The sequence below is a fragment of the Eleutherodactylus coqui genome, chromosome 6, assembly GCF_035609145.1.
Source record: "Eleutherodactylus coqui strain aEleCoq1 chromosome 6, aEleCoq1.hap1, whole genome shotgun sequence".
Taxonomy (NCBI): domain Eukaryota; kingdom Metazoa; phylum Chordata; class Amphibia; order Anura; family Eleutherodactylidae; genus Eleutherodactylus; species Eleutherodactylus coqui.
In genome coordinates this window covers 246,227,761-246,244,813 of record NC_089842.1, presented here as the reverse complement: position 1 = coordinate 246,244,813, position 17,053 = coordinate 246,227,761, and the positions used below count along the sequence as shown (strand labels likewise).

The following is a 17,053-nucleotide window of genomic DNA, read 5'->3' as shown; positions in this document are numbered from 1 at the left end:
ATCGACTTCTGTTGGCTGTCCCCGTCATCCTGGTCACGTTATGTAGAGCGGTATACCCATCATGGCCATGTTTGACCAATATGTTGGCTGTCCCCGTCATCCTGGTCACGTTATGTAGAGCGGTATACCAATCATGGCCATGTTTGACCAATATGGTAATGCCATGTTAATACGGAAATGTATAGCATTTTACATGGGGGTAGAGCGTTTTCAGAGAGACTGGAAAAAGAAGGCCTTGTTCACATCTGGAATAGAAACCACCGTGCTCTGCGGGATCTGACCTGCAAGATACCAACGGTACCGAGCGGACGATGGCTTCCATCACGATATTAATCGTCTTAACGCACTAAATAGCGGCTGTAGCATGACTTCTCCCATCCAATCTGATCATAGTTGTAACTGATGCAGATGTCTACAGAGCCTGTATGGGTATACTAACACTAAGCCTCCCAAATTTGGGAGCATTTGGGTTTTACAAATGTGTGCTGGAATCTATAAAATATGATTTGGATTAGAGAGACTTCTTTCTACGCTCATCTTGGTTTAATGGAATAAGTTAGACGGGGCAAGTGCTAATTTTGCTTTCCTCTTATGCCGGGCTCACACAGGCGCATTTGGATTTTGGATTCTGCAGGCTGTCCATGTGGGAGATCCACAGTAAAGCGCAGGCATTGAAAGGCATGCATTTTCGCTTTTTCGGTCACTCACGGATACAAATTGCGTATACTGTGAGCAGAAGAAAAATCGCAGCATAGAGCGGTTTCCACGCAAAGTGCCCCCATTTAAAGTCAATGAATGTGAGTGTTCTGTCGCCCATACGCAATTAACATTGCAGAAACGCTCGCAACTTCAGTAGAGGGCAGAGAGAGGGAGAGCTTTCTTCCATGAGGACAATACTTTGGTCATAGCGTCCATCCGCGTAGAAAACGCTTGCATCCGCCATATTCCGCAATCACTTTGCGCGAATGATAGGTTTTCCGCTACGGCAATCCGCATGTGTAATCCAAATCGTTGGTGTGAACCCGGCTGTACCGTCTTATGGGAAGACTGCTCTGTTGAATTGTTATGGCAATTACTTGAAGTAACTCTTCTCTAATTACTTTTTTGCAGGTTTGTCATCTTTGATTCAAAGTGTTGCTCTTCACAGTGGGTCATCAACAATCAGTACATCAACGGCACCAATGAATACAGCTGTTCAGACTGTAAAAGATAGGAATACCCCAGCTGTAATCCCCCCTTTTCTGCCCAAAACGTATGGTTATTCTCCCACAAACTCCAACTCTGATGTTTCATCCACATCGGTTTGTAAGCCGAATGTCCCTCCTAGCTCAAATGCAAAACTACTACCAGTATCCACTGGCTTTTCATCTCAGCCTCTCATGACTGACGAGAAGATCAGTAGCCAGCCTTCAGAGATGCATAAACCCCCAGAAGAAGTGGAATCGTCAAGTCTTGAACTCAAGATTCATAATTTTTTGAAAGGAAATCCAGGTTTCAGTGGTCTTGATCTAAATATTCCAATTCTCAGTGGTTTAGGTTCCACCGTTGTTCCAGAACCCTCTTCAGAGTTTCTCAGCGGACCCTCAAGTACCTCTCTGGATAACGTGGATGGGACGCCTGTTCGTGATGAGAGAAGTGGTACGCCTACCCAGGATGAAATGATGGACAAGCCGACTTCAAGCAATGTCGATAGCGTCTCTTTGTTATCAAAGATAATTAGCCCTGGCTCATCTACCCCCAGTAGCTCCAGGTCTCCTCTGTTAACGAAAGATAACGAATTTCCAAAACTTCAGTCTTTGCCATCGTTTCGGGCTTATGGTCTTGGTGCAGATTCACCAACTGCTTACCGGCAGGCATCGGATATTATGGAAAAACCTTCAGCAGTTGATTCGACTTTAGAGAAGTTTTTTCCAGACACATCATTTCATGAAGATGAAGACTATCGGGACTTTGATTATGCCGGGCCACCATCCTCTGGTAGCCTAGATAAAGGACCATCAAAATCCATGCTAAAATCGAACATGCACTTAGATTCTATGGAATATCCACCACCCCAGAGTTTCAGCCAGTCCCAAGAATTTAGACAGTCCTTCTCACACACTATACAACCTACTTTCCTTTCTGGGGAGAAGGGCAGTTCTTTGTCTCCGGCCTCCGATAGGTATAGTGGCTATAATATAAGAGGAAATAATCTTGAGGCCAACAAGTCACCTTCCCCTCCAAAAGATGACCCATTTTACCCCTCTGACACCAACCATAATATACCAATGTTGTATTCTGAATCTTCTCATACACCTCAGAATAGACATTCAAATTTTCACCCTAAAAATAATCCCCCTCCCACCAGAACAATTGGCTCTGAACAATCGAGTTCAACTCTCTCAGCATCCTCAACAATGGAGTTTAAAAACATGCTAAAGAACGCGTCTCGCAGGCCCTCTGACGAAAGTAAGTTTGGACAAGCAAGCTTTAAAGAAGATGTTCACTTGTCTTCTCGTAGTCATACTGGGTCGGCTTCTGAAGACCACTCAGACGAGCAGTATCGCATAGAAACTAGAGTCTCATCATCTTGTGTTGACATGCCAGATAGTACTGAAGAAAAAGGAGCTCCCATTGAAACTTTGGGCTATCACAATATGGGAAACATGAGGTTCTCGGGGGAGCCTATTAAAACCGTAGAGTCGATGAGGGTTGGCATGAAAGCTGGCAGACCACATGGAATTGACGGAAACAGAAGTGGTTGGTTTGAGATGGGTAATGCAGGGAGTTCTTTTGATGGTGGTCCTGCTGCTGATGATCAGCCTTCAGTAGGCGGTGGTAGTGGGGGTGGGTATAAGACGCAGTATGAGGAGCACTTACCACCATTTCAGGACCCTGTAAGTGACTTCAGACCAAAAACTATTCCGTCTTTTGAACATCTCTTGCCGCCGCCGCCTCCACCACCACCTCCTCCACCATCCATGGTTTCTCCATTGGATCGGGGGGGACCATTTCAGATGGAGCAGACAATGCCCCCTAGTGGGCCCCCACCCGGCTTACCACCTGATATGTTTTCCAGAGAGATGTCTGTCTCTTCGCGTATGCAATCTGTAGAGCAATCAAAAACTTTGCCGCATGTTGCTCACCCTCCTCCACAGCTTGGCGGAAATCCTTTTTCTCTACTTCACTCAACAGAACACGCTGGCATTCCATTTTCACCACCTCCTCGTATGGATCTACGCCACCCGTTCTCACAGGACCATAATGCAGTCCATCAAGGGACGATGGAGCTTTTCCCCATGCATCCAATTTCTGCACGAGATCATGAACCCTTATCTCGTGACAGTAATCAACACAACCAACCTCTTGGCAGGGTGAATGAATCGTTGGGTCTTATACCCAGGGACCTCCACGGGGGGTTTATTGGTCCTCCCCATCATGTTGGCCCACATCACATGAACACTGGTGGCATGCGAGCACATCGACCTCCGTTCCGACCTAGAGAACCATACCACAATTTAAAACGACCACGGCCACCTTTTGGAAGGGGCTCGCAATTTTTTTCCCCAAAACGTCCTTATTATCAACCGAGATACTAAAATGGCGCTGTTGAGAATTTTTTTTTTTTTTTGAAGTTGAGGCACTGATTTTTGTATGTGTCCATTTAAGCCTGCGTTTGGTTTGGGAGTTCTGAGATGTGATAAAAGCTGAAAGTATAATAAAAACACACATGAGAATGACATAGGGGACTCACATGGTGTACCAGTTACAAGAGGGCTAGTTGGACCCTTCCATTCGGTGGCAATGCTGTTTTCTTTGAGGTGCCCAGAGTATCAAACAATTCCTAATAAATCCTACCTGAACCAAACAGTGAAGTCAAACAAAACTGTCGTCCTGTTCTTTTCAATGAAGCCAATCCAGATCAGCCCATTGCTTTCAAAATCCCAGATAGGTGAGTCACAAGGGAAATGTATTAAGGAGATCAGTGTATTTTTTTGAGGCTAAATATTGGAATTGATGTATTTTTATAAATTGTTAACAATTTTTTCCCTACTCCTTCCAACTATCCTCGTACTCTACAGTTGAAAGAAAGTCAACGCCCAATGCACTTAAGCTACATTCCATCCCGGTGCGTTTCAAGACTGGCGAATGGCAGCCTGATGTCCTTGCAGTATGAGGAGGAGAGTATGAACACTTGGTGGCTTTAGCAATCCTCCCAAGTTGTGCATGAATCGGCCTCTACCTACACGTGACACAATTAGGCGTAGGACGTCGGATTATACGGTGTGCTCGGTCGTATGCCCGCTCTTTGTACCGAATAGAATGGAGACGCATCTCACCATCGTTATTTGTGTGGGCAGAACTAGAACGTCTTCTCATCAAACCATTCTTTCCAATCTTGGAAAAGAAATCAAATGCACCTGAACAAAAATCAGAATTTGGTGTCCTTCTCTACTCTTGAAGATGGTCTTTGAGCTCCCTCTATAATTGTAGGCCTCATGCACACACCGGTATTATGGCTCCTTACAACTTGAGTTGTAATATGGTGGCCGCACATGTTAGATAGATCTTGGCTGGACCTGCCGATTTCTGGGGGACCTGAGTATCCCAACTTGCACCCAGGGAAGGGTAGACATGTTAGATTTCAACATGCCTGATCCTTTTGTTACTAGGGACGAGACTGACTGCTGGAGGGGAATGGCAGTGGCCAATTCTCTTAGCCAAGCCAAGGGTGCATGTGTATTGGGGAGATTAAATGTGTTTGAGCAGCAAGTATCTAAAGCCTGTGGGTGGTTCTACTCTACCTCAGTATGCTCCAATTTCAGATATATAAAGTAATGCGGAGTATGGTACAGTATCACTGCCCTGTGCATGATGCCATGTGTCAGAGGTACAGCACCTATCTGATGGCTCATGTTGGTGTCATTCTAATGACTTATGGCCCTTTTACAAATCAAAGGCATGAGCGCTGACGTCCCCGCTAAGGTCGTTGGCGCTGCTGCAGAGCGGTGAGACTAAGACATTGCTGGCGCGTCGCTCAATGATTCCTCTGTGTGAAGCGCTAAGCATTTACACGCAAAGATAATCCAGCGATTGTTTCTCATTTACACTGAACGATTCTTGCTCAAATTTGTCCGTCTGAACGAGTTTTGAGCCATTATAGTTACGAGTAAACGGGCCATTAGTCACGTGCAGAGTAGCCACCTTGACCAGCCAGCCATGGGATTTGCAATTTACGAGTCACTCTTGAATGAAGAAGAGATTTGCAGCACTAATATCCCCTTGTGGTGATCTCCTTATTGAAGCAACGGCCTTACAGTCTGTGGCTTCAGTAATACAAGCGTTTGGGTGTTGGTGATCTAGAATATCTAACACCATCCCTGTAGTTGATGAGAACTAAGCGGACAGCTCGCTAGGAAGCCTCAGCTGCTAATAACATGTTTGTCTGCTATATTGTAGACTTCTCTTAGAATGTGTGATTTTTCTGCAGCTTGTCGGCCAGCGATGAAACCCCCTTTTGAGTCTAAAAAGGGCCGAGTCCTGGGGCGTGGTTGCAGTCAAGTCAATAATCAGCCCAGTTTTATACAGCCTTCATAAAGCCACGTGTTAATGCCCGTCTTATGGATGGTCCAACCCAAACCCCCTGTTCTTGGTTCGGAGTCTAACTGCGTCTCATTGGGTTCATTAGTAATTGGTTTGTGCGTCGAGCAGTCAGTTTATTGCCATGTGCAGCTGTCCCTTAACATGTTGCATACGACTGTGAAGGTAGTCGCACTCCGTTATTTGGCCATAATCAGATTGATGTCGCCATAATGTTAGGTTTTTATTTTAATTTTTTGCAAAAATACAATCTTAGTGGCTTTTTTTCCCTGCAAAATAACCGCATTACGGCCAGAAATTAGAAGGAAAATATAAAACTCTCTAAAAACAATGCTGTACTCACTTGTCCTGTTTTTGTAATGGTAGCGGCTGGTTTGTCGTTCCCACCCTCCTATTTTTGTGTAGGCTTCTTTATAGGGCAAAAATTGGCGCAAAAGGAAGCATTTAAACATGTATAAGTAAAAAAGTACCCAAAATGCCTCTAAGGGCACATAATTATTCCCCCTCCTTCCCCATGTTTTAGGGGGCAAAAGCACAAATGTGATGGAAACCTTCCACCTCGGTCAGACATCAATATTCTGATCAGTACTCTGCTTAAAGGGTTTTCGCAGGGAGAATACTATTGATGACCCCTGCATATAGGTTGATTGGCTGGGGTCTCTGCGCTCGCTGACAGCACCACAATAACATGGGTCAGAGCAGAAGCTGCAGAAGTCTCTGCCCCGACCTCTGTGGTGGCTGGCACTTGTAGCTGCAGGTACGGCTCGCTTCAGAGGTCAGAGCAGAAGCTGCAGAAGTCTCTGCCCCGACCTCTGTGGTGACTGGCACTTGTAGCTGCAGGTACGGCTTGCTTCAGAGGTCAGAGCAGAAGCTGCAGAAGTCTCTGCCCCGACCTCTGTGGTGGCTGGCACTTGTAGCTGCAGGTACGGCTTGCTTCAGAGGTCAGAGCACAGACTTCAGCTCCGACCCGTCTTATTGCGGCGCTGTCAGCAGGCGCACAGTCAGCTGATCGCTCAGGGCCCAAGTGACAGACCCCAGCCCATCAACTATTGAGGGCCTCTTCTCAGGAAAACCCTTTAAGTATTGATCAGTTAGGAGTAGAATCTAGAGATAGAAGCTATAATGGAAAGACTTTGTAGTCCTGTGTTTTCTCCTCATTTTGGCGTACCGTATTGATGCAGACCAGAATACTGCCGTCTACAAGGGGTCTTAGTCTGACTTGCTGTAATCCAAACCATTTCATTGCTCAGTCGTTCTGCGTCACCTTGTATTGCACAGAGTAGGACTTTCTGCTTGACGTCATTAAAGTAGTTGTTCCAGGATCGGGGATAACTTTCTGATTGCCGATACCGATTAGCTGTGGTCCTGGAGGTCTCTGCAGGAAGGGAGTAGTGGTCGGGCGCATTGCTGCTCCATTCATTTCAATGGGACTGCTGAGAATAGCAGCGTCCAAGTGGCTGTGTGTCTGTGGCATCCGGCATGCACGCCTCTCCATTCATGTGGGACCTTCACAACGTCTTTGCATCAGTAAGAGCGTGCCAGGGATTGGAAAAATGTCCCCCATCCTGTGCCTAGAAGACCTCTTAAAGTACAACAATGGTAAAAAGGACAACTTGCACCTCAGATTATAGGGTAGCTTTGTCAGGTAGAGCAAAACTGTGGTATGGGCAAACTCCACCCAGCATATGAATGTTATAGGGGCCAGTAGGTTGTGGGTGCTGTAAGCACTATATTCCTTTCGCTCTGCAAACACAGCCTGCTTACCTTACCTCTCCTAAAAGTGACGGCCCTGTTCTTGTTATCCCCGCAATACTGTGTAACAAGTGTATCGAACGTCGATGGACCCCGACCTTTTATGTAGACCTAATGTGCTTCTGGTACACTAAACCAAGAAATGTGTAATACGTAACAAAAGCCTGTTCATGGTGGTCTCTTGGCAACATTTTTCAGCTAAAGTATGTAAATTTCTTAGTTCTACCTTCAATTGTCTAATGAAGGGGCAGTTCCTGCAGGAGCGATCATCGCTGGGACAAGGGTGGGGCGCTTTGGTCTCCGCCGGGTCGTTCTGTGTAGAAGGGCCCATGCAGCTGGAGGCAGGCTACTGATGAGGCACAGAAAAAGAATTGAATGTCTTCAGTCTGCAGTTTAAAGTCTTACAAGTACAATCAAATTACTCTTATGTATCTTTTTCAAGTATCTTCAATGTTGCTAAGAAAGATGTTTAGACGCAAGTGAGCGATGAACGAGAGTGGTGGGCGGCTCAGTCGGGGTTCAGCCTCATCCGGCATAAATATCATAGTTGGCTTCTCACTTAACCGCTGATCATAGGAATGTGAAACACAAGACGTTCACCATTCCCAGCGATGGTCTGTCCAGCTTATTCGCTCGAGCAAATGAGAATCCCGAGGTTCTCGTTGGGTCTAAAGTGGCCATTCGGGTCCATATAGACCTGCCGGAATGAGCAAATGTCCGTTGTGGGCAGCCTGTTTATACAGACGCCTCGTTGGCTCGTTCACATTAGCTGTATAATGGACTGAGAACGACAGAAGGATCGGTATTTAAACTGAACGAGTCAACGGGGATTATGTCTGCATAACATTAACGAGGAATGATGTGCTGTTTTTGTTCGCTCATTGGCCGTTTTACACTGAACCATTTTAGTTAATTTTCACTCTTATGAATGATTTTTTTGAATACTTGTGTCGGGCGAAAGGGCCTTTAAGCCATGAATGTCAGATTGTAGCAAACTGCTGCATGTAGACGGGTGTAAGAATGCAAACCTCCCCGGGACCTCCGTTGATTAATATATATAATAACCATGATGTGTGGATTTTGGCTTAGCCAATTTTTAACTCTTAGACACTTTAAATCCCCAAAATGTTTGAAATGTTGGTATCTACAAATGTTCTTAAAAGGGTTGTACCACAAAAATGTGTTTTTAGTTAGATCTCGGCCATAATTAGGAACTTTTTTGTATTGGAAGTATCTTCCAGGACTAATGTTGGCATAGCGCCCCCTATCCACCTCAGTAGTTGTTCCAAGGTGGTCAGGCCTGGACGCTGCTGATTCCATTGGGTATGGGCTGAGATTGCGGGTGTAGTGAACGGCTCCTTCCAAGGGCCCCTGTACACTGACCCTCTGAATGATCGTTAAGTGTAAATGCTGCCAGTGACCAAACGACCGATGATTATTCAGATGGCTTTTTAATAGTTGCAGAAAATGATGGGCCTGTGTGAACAAGCAGTTCATCTATGAAGACCTGCCTGCTTACTGTGAATGGAGGCGGCTGCGCTGGAACGCTCCCCAGCCGGCCAACTCCTTTCGCTAACTAGGATTAGTTTCTGTTTAAAGCCACGTTATTGGAAGGATGTGTCGGGTCTTCCCATGTAGAAGGGCCCTCTCTTCACATCTAAGATGTGACCTTTTTGAACACTTATGGCCCTTATAGACTGAGACTCTCCTGGTTCTCGTTTGCCGCAGTGAAGGCGCTGGTGACATCACCGGCTCGTTAGAGCTTGGGCAGCCTCTTCATACTGCAGAATTCTTGATGAAAAATGTGCAGTTTTTGGACGTGTTTCACATTCCTATGCGAACGATCCGTGGCTTAAACCGCGTGGTAAATGCAGAAGCCGGCACTGATCTGTATGCTGGCTGAAACTGAACGACTAACGAGAACTTCCTAATTGTTCCTCATTGGCTCACAGTTAAACTGAATGACTATTCTGTCTAAACGTACCGTTACTGAGGCGGGTGGACACATACTATTCAACAGAAACAGCAGCTGCTGATTGGTTGGCATTAGTTCTGGAAGAGCTGGAGATTATTATTTTTTTAATAAGTGTAAATACAAAAAGTTTTATTGCTTAGATTTAGCTGTAAACTATCTTCTGGCGGACAACCCTTTAAGGCCAATGGAGTTGGGCTGCTTCTACCTTCTCAGTAATGAGCTGTATCTATGGCTGTCCCAGAAATGTAAGGAAAATAAGGGAATTCAGCCTCCACCCCAAGGAGCTTCCACCGATGTTTGTCCTAATGCTGTATATATACACGTTCTATCCCCGTCCCTCTTCTCTAAATGCTTCATATGTACTCTGTGTGAAACCAACCTTTTGCATTTCAGCCAGTACCAATAAACTGGAGGCGGTCTGATGTGTGTTCATGTAATAAACTAGAGCGTTTGCACTACATTTTTTTTTCTTTTGAACTTTGGACATTTCAAGATAGTGATAAAATGTAAGCGCTACACTTATTGTACATTGTGTGAATTCATAAAGCGTACAACAATGAGGTTGTAATTATGTCACGGGGGGGTGGGGGGGGGGGCGCTTTATTGGGTAGGGGGAAAATACCCTTTAAGAACAGCTTCTGTTAAAGTGTGAGCTCTCAAACCTAAAAAGAAAAAATAATCAGTGGAAGAAAAAATAAGGGCAAGCCCCCCCCCCCCCCCCCCCTCCTGCTTTAGACCTTTTGTGTGGGTTTTGAAGCCTGTTCTGATTGAAATTAAGGTACTGCTTCCTTAATAATTGAGTTCAGTCCAGTTTCTGTAGTACAATGTGGTTTACAAAGTGTGTCGGTCTTCAGCATCTTGAGTCAGGGTTCAAGTTATGGCTCAGGAAGACACACCATTCCCTAGAGTAGTGGCAGGGATTTTGTAGACTAAGGGCTCCTGTCCACGGGCGAGTAGTGGCTGGCTATAAATTTCCGGCGAATCACACTGTCTGGAGATCCGCTGCCGGGTACCGCATCGCCCGAGGACGGGGCAGCCTAAAGGCACCTTTTCTACAGCTGTCCTACCGCCTCGCTCCTGGGCGGAGTTCGGAGAATAGAGGCAGAGTTCACCACGCAGCCGGCGGGGATCTCCTTTTCCATTCACCGCAGGCAGGCAGTCGTTCATGCATGATTGCATGCCTTTTTACAAGTCAACCATTTTTTGCTCTCTGTATACGGGACAATTATTGCCCAAACTGTCTATTTCCAGCGACCTAGTCAGGCAATAATTGCCCCATGTAAAGGTACGTTTTGACTTATCAAGTTTGCTACCCAAGCAAAATTAAAATTATTGGCCCTCCGCCACGAAGATGTACAAGTGGATTAGCATGTGACGTTACTGCACATACATTCCAGTTAAGATCTATTAATGTAGGTTGGAGATCTTGCAGATAATAATTGGATAGTTGTAGATCTTTAAGCTAGAAACATTGTCACTTAGGCTCCTTCCTTCTAGTATTTGGTGGCCGTCACAGCTGTGACCCCTGACCTTTACTCTGAATGCAATGGTGCATAAACTCATAGTAGGATTTGTAGTTGTCATGAGGCTAAAAAATACTAAACTGGCCCCATTAGACACAGAAACTGTAGAAAGGGGGCCCTTATGGTGGACAGAGGGGACATTGCTTCTAGGCCTTCACTAGTGGTCACCAGCTATACAAAGAGGGAAGTATAGATGTGTTGTGGATAGTTTGTGGCTTATCTCTTTAGATTCCTAGCTGCGCCAACCCTGGCTTCTCTGCCATGAGCATCAATGCCCTAGATTCAGCACAACACGTCCCTTTCTGTATACCGGCCTCTTCTGCTGCTAGCAGGAAGCTACAAGTAACTTGGTTTCTTTGCCTACCTACACGATCCATATTAAGGAATCCTAGAAGTCTTTTGGGATACATGAGCATCTTGTCCTGGAGCCCCATTCTACTTATTTGGGGATGGTTAGCAGGCTTTTCCTGGTTTCTCCTCCACCTTCTAGCATTAACATACAACAGGAATGTACTTTTCTATATTTTCATGGAAGATTAGATCAAACTCACTAGGTTTTAAAATAAAATGTAGCTGTTTGTACTGACCAGCCGTGAACCCGACAGATTGGCCCCAAGGCACCCCATTACCACATATGGCCTACATGATTGGGTGCTCTGCCTTCCTTTCTATTAGCCAATGCAAAGAGCATTTCAAATGATTGCTGTGTGTAAAGTAGCACCTTGCTATTGATATATGCTGATCTGCCATAATGTTAAAACCACTGCCAGCTAAAGGATGGTATATATTGGGCTCTAAGTGAGCAGTTCTTGAGATTGATCTGTTGTAAGCAGGAACAACGGGCAATGTAAGGATCAGTGCAACTGCGACAAGGGCCAAAGTGGCAGGACTTGTGGGGTATTACTGATGTCCAGTAGTGGTTAGAATCTGCAAAAGGTGGTCAAAAGAAAGACAATTGCTAAACTGGCAACAGGGTCATAGGCACCAAAGGTTTATTAAAGCACATTGGGCCAAAGTAGCCATCCCTTATTATCGACAGAAGAAATACAATGGTGCAACTTGTGCAGGGTATGCTAGAAAGGTGTCTGAGCCCAGGGGATCGCAGCTTACATAGCTGCAGAACGGTCGGAGCGCCCATGCTATCCCTTGGCAACCACAGGAAATACCTACATGTGGGCATCAGAACGAACAATGGAAGAAGGTGGCCTGCTCTGATTGCATTTTCATCATGTGGATGGCCTGGCGCCTCTTTTGACTGGGAAATGGATGGCAACATGATTTACTATAGGAGAAAGACAAGCTGGCGGAAGCAGTGTGACGCAATCAACAAGGTTCTGCTAGGAAGCCTCGGGTTTCAGCATTCATGTGGATGTTATTTTAATACGAACCGCCTAGTTAAACAGACCAAGTGCACTTCTTCATGATACAAGTATTCTCTAATGACGTCAATCTCTTGGTGGGACAATGCTCCCAGGAACACTGCAAAAATTGTTGGTTTGAGGAGCATAACGAGTTCAAAGTGATGACTTGTCCTTCAAATTCAATCTGATTGAACATCTGGGGGATGTGCTGAAAACAGGCTTGATCCCCGGAAGCCTTGACTCGCAGCTTACAGGACTTGGCAGTGGCTTTTGTAACATTTCTTTGCCAGGACACTTTCAGGTCATGTAGAGTCAGTGTCTCAATGGGTTCCAGCAGTATTGACAATACAATTGGGAACCTACACAATATATTGGGTGGTTTTAATATCATGGTTGATCAGTGTATGTGGCACCAGCTTACCCTAGCCATAACTAAGCAAATTCTGAAAGTGGGCTCTTTAGCTTGATTTAAATCTTTTAATATTCAGTGATTTGCTATGTGTTCTAGGCCCCCACGGAGGTGAGGAGTGGGTTTAGTAGCTAAACTTACTCCATACATGGTGGTTGCTGGCTGTTTTGAAACAGCTGACATGTGGCAGTTTAACTACATGGCTACTGTGGCCAACATTGACCACAGCATCTAAGCCAATAGCAAGGGAAGTCCAATCAGCCCCTTGTGATGTGATCGGCATCTGCCATGGCCGCCTAGGGCCTAGTGAAGGCTCCCAGGCCTGCTATGTATTCTAACATGTGAAGGTCTGCAGGGCTTAATAGGCTAACTTTAAAAAAAAAGTGCAATACAGAAGTAGTGTAGTATAATGGACAAGCCATTGCAAATTCAAGTCCCCTAGAGGGACTAAAAAAAGGGGGAAAATTGTCCACGAAAAAATAATGGATACTTAAAGAGGAAAAGAAATTAGAAGTTGGAGGTTTCCATGAAAAAATGTACACAATTGCAAATTTTCTTTGGTCACCTTGCCTTCCCCCCCCAAAAATCAAACAAAAAGCGTTAAATCACTAGCAATAAAAACTGCAGCTCATCCCGCAAAAACAAAAAAAACCCCCAACCATATATGGAAGTTATGGGCGTAAATTGGCTACAAAAGCAATTTAAAATTAGTTTTACGTAAACAAACAGCTATAATCCTACTGCGCTGCAGAATAAAGTGAGTGCTGCAAAAACAAAAACCAGTCATAGGAAACTTTATTCACACTTCTGGCCATCATTGTAAATGGTCAACAAATGTATCGCGTGACTCCCTCCCAGCACCTTATATACAGCCGTATAGGGTTTCTCACTGTACAGTGGCGAAGGCACTGCTCTGGACTGCAATACAGGCTGCAACGTGAGCTCTATGTAAGGTGCTTGCTGACTTCTCTCGAATGTCCTGGGTAGATCGGGTGTCGTGTGGTAGACACGGCCTTTGTACTCTCTGCATGCAGTGCAGTTCTGTAATAGCCGTGACCATGCCACGTACAGCAACCACCCATACAACAAACCCTAAACCAAATCAATTGAGACGCCTACAAAATCTAAATTATTTTTTGACGCTTCTGATGTGAGTTTGTTTTGCACCACAACAGAAGTTTTCACTATCTGGGTGCTTCTCTCTACAAGTAGTTAGACCTTGTGATATGACTCCATGGAGAGTCTGAGTCAGCAGTAATAACCATCACGTTAAGGAAGCACGGTGGTATTGTAGACACTTTGTTGTGAAAATGTCCGAAAAGGGGTTGTAGAGCTGCTGCAGCAACGTAGAAAGTTTGTGAACCCTTACAAATTTAACATTTTTGACTTGAGCAATTAGTACAGGATCCTTACAATTTTTTTTTGACAAAGTACAAAAACCTTAAGCTCAGTTCAGTTAGTATTGGTTATGTGTGAACATCAAGCCTCCCTCATATGAGTAATTTGTAGACCTTAGCAGCTGTTCAGTTATCAGTATGGAAAGGATTACAAGACCATGCAAGAGTGTGAAATATTCAGTGCCGGTATTATATTCCACTGGCGTCTTCCAAAAACCCCACAAAGAACAAGTTTTAAAGCGTCTGAGGCGGTCACAAAGAAGCCAAAGAGTAACATATTTATGAGCCTGCATTCCCTTACCCTTCTTCATGAATCGGACAGCATGCAATACTAAGCCAATAATGGTTGCTGAGGACGATGGTACGGAGAATGCTTACAAGGACGACTCTGCTGCTTCTTACATACACCGCTAGATGAGAAGAATTTACTCTGAATGGAAAGAATTGAAATTGGAACGTTCTCCAAGCTGATCCTGCTGCTACCGCAGACCAGTTGCCAACAGTGGTGGAACAGTGACCTTTGGGTTGCGTTAGATTTGCTGAGCTCAAGCCTGATGACATCTGGCAGCAAAACGGCTGTCTGCTACAGAATTGCTAAAGCCAAGGAAATACGCTTTCACAAAGTAGAATGAAATGTTGCAGAAGACGGCTGATCATCCAAAAATCCCCCCGTGATTGTCACATCAGTGAAGAGCATCTTCAATTCCTCAAACCTACAGACTTGGTCGATATTGGGAAAAACAAGCAGAGTTTAGTACCGTGTTAGCCAGCAGAGCAAAGTGTGATTGTTCTCAGCAAGAACAACAAAGTAATCCTGTAGATATGATACAGTTTAATGGCTAACAAAAATACATGATGTCATTGCGAGCTTTCGACCAACGCAGAGTTCAGAAGGAGAGCCCTAAGTTGGTCCGGAAGATCACAAGACCATGTATTTTCGTTAGCCATTAAACTGTATCATATCTACAAGATTACTTTGTTGTTATTATGGGGAGAACAATCACACTTTGACACAAACCCTTTATGTTAAGGGTCTCCCATCCATCAGCTGATCACATGGTGTCCTGCAGCTGGGACCCCCGATGGACAGCTGTAACTTCAGAATCTGAATTATTTCTTCATCGATACCATTGGGACAGTAGTGATATCCATTGAAATGCTGATATCCAAATGTACAGGCATTCTGGCTCCCCCAGAAAAAGGCACGCTTTCTAGCTGCTGCGCTCGGGCTATTAGGTGACTCATTCAATATTCTTTAACTTTTTTTTTTCTAAACCAGACAACCTTTGCAACACAAGTTACTATGGACTTCAAGGCACATTTTTTATAGTGCTTCTTTTTGGAAAAACAAATAACCAACTTTATAAATAAAAACACAAGGGTTCACAATCTTTTTGCACCCCTAATGCAAAAACACCCCTACACAACCAACTTGGTTGTCCTCCCTTGATTGTATGGTTACGTGTCTCAAAACTGTCGAGGCACCTGAATATTGCATAGGTGTATATGCATATTGATGGATATTTGTCCCCTTTGTAGGAAAGCTTCCATATACTACATGAATTATCAATACTTGGCAGAGTTTTAAAGCCTTCACTCACTGGTTTACATCTTGAAATCTCAAATTTGTGATCAGCTATTTCGGTTTTTATGGCGACTTAGTGTACCGACAGCTGGGATTCTCTTCTCACTGCTAAGAGTGGAGAAACCTCTGATCCTGGATGTCGGACTCCTTGAATGCCGCGGTTAACAATGACCGCAGCATGTAAGTGGTAGAAGGAGCTCCATTCATTACAGGGTGTCCGCGGGTTGTCGCGGTAAGCGGAGGTGTAACTTAGCCTCTTAATCCTTGCCTCTGGCAGGGTCTAAAGGAAGAGCTGTCACAAGCCTACTACACGACATAAGTAATGAAGCGTAGCATGTCAGCGATTGAATGATCACTTCTTCAGGTTCCCTTGAGTGACTAAAAATTTTTACATAAATTACCTAAAATATAATAAATTCATAAAGAAAAATAGATGTTTCTCCCCACATCCAGTATTAAGTATCGCCACATTCGTAATGACCCAAAATACAAAAATCATTCAGACGGTGAATGATGTAAAAATAATAACTGTCTGTCTCACAGAAATAAACTAAAAGGCTCTCGAAAAGTTGCACATCTCCGAAAATGATACTGATGGCATCTACAAGTCATCCTGCCAAAAAACAAGGCCTAACCCAATCCATCCTATCAATCAGTCCTTCTAGTTGTAGAAACCCAAGAAAGTCTCCCCGGCCATGGACACTGTATGATGGTCACTGCATCCTGGCCTTGATTTTGCATAATCTGCCACCTACTTCATAATTTTTGGTTCAACCATCTCTTTATACCGTCCATTATTGTAAGCGTGGATTGGACATGGAGCTTTTTTTATCCTCCCTAGAGATAAATGACCAGTTTTATCAGGCTTTATCAAAATAACACCATTTCCCCAGTCCAAGGTTGCCTACACACCTTTAATAGCCGTTGACCGAACACTTGTTTGGCTAACCGTTCTCCCTTTTGACTCCCCAATTCACGCATCTACGTTCGGCCCAGTGCTCATGTGCTCTCAATTTGAAAAGGGGAATTGGCCAACATCAGACACCACTGTAGGCAGTTTGCCTACCGTGAGAACAAAAATCCAACCTGCCCGACAACAGATGTTAGGACACCCCCATACACCTAGTTTGCTGATCCCATTGTAATCAGTAGGTTTGGCTGACTGTTGTCGTACGTATCATCTTAGGTTATTGACCAGCAGTTCCATTGTGTATCTTCTAAAATACCACCTTAAGAGGCAAAAACTTGACAGATTCCCTACTAGCAATTTGAAAGATCCCCAGGAAATGGTGTGGTGACTCTAATGATGCACCGTCACCACATTTGTTTGAGGCCATTGAGATATAGACCGTGTTCACCTCTGCAAACGTTTGTCTAAGCCTAACTGCAGCTAAAATTAAGCAAATTTGACAGTGATCTCAAAAAAACCCAAAACCTTGTGTCTACAGCTTCTGTGCAGACCGATAAGTCT

General features: G+C 44.6%; 1 protein-coding gene and 1 long non-coding RNA gene across 2 annotated transcripts in view; both read left to right on the top strand.

Annotated features, from left to right (window-relative positions):
* The window catches only part of RPRD2 (regulation of nuclear pre-mRNA domain containing 2), a 54,659-nt gene extending 50,794 nt beyond the window's left edge, over positions 1 to 3,865 (top strand). Inside the window, exon 11 of the mRNA XM_066609241.1 lies at positions 1,111 to 3,865. Coding sequence (XP_066465338.1) covers positions 1,111 to 3,578 — 2,468 coding nt within the window. The 3' untranslated portion in view covers positions 3,579 to 3,865. The remainder of the gene's footprint in view (positions 1 to 1,110) is intronic.
* Positions 3,866 to 4,807: 942 nt separating this feature from the next.
* On the top strand, positions 4,808 to 9,767 carry LOC136633482 (uncharacterized). Its single transcript, XR_010793276.1, has 2 exons — positions 4,808 to 6,337; positions 6,520 to 9,767. It is a non-coding gene; the product is annotated as an uncharacterized lncRNA (long non-coding RNA).
* Positions 9,768 to 17,053: the final 7,286 nt, after the last annotated feature.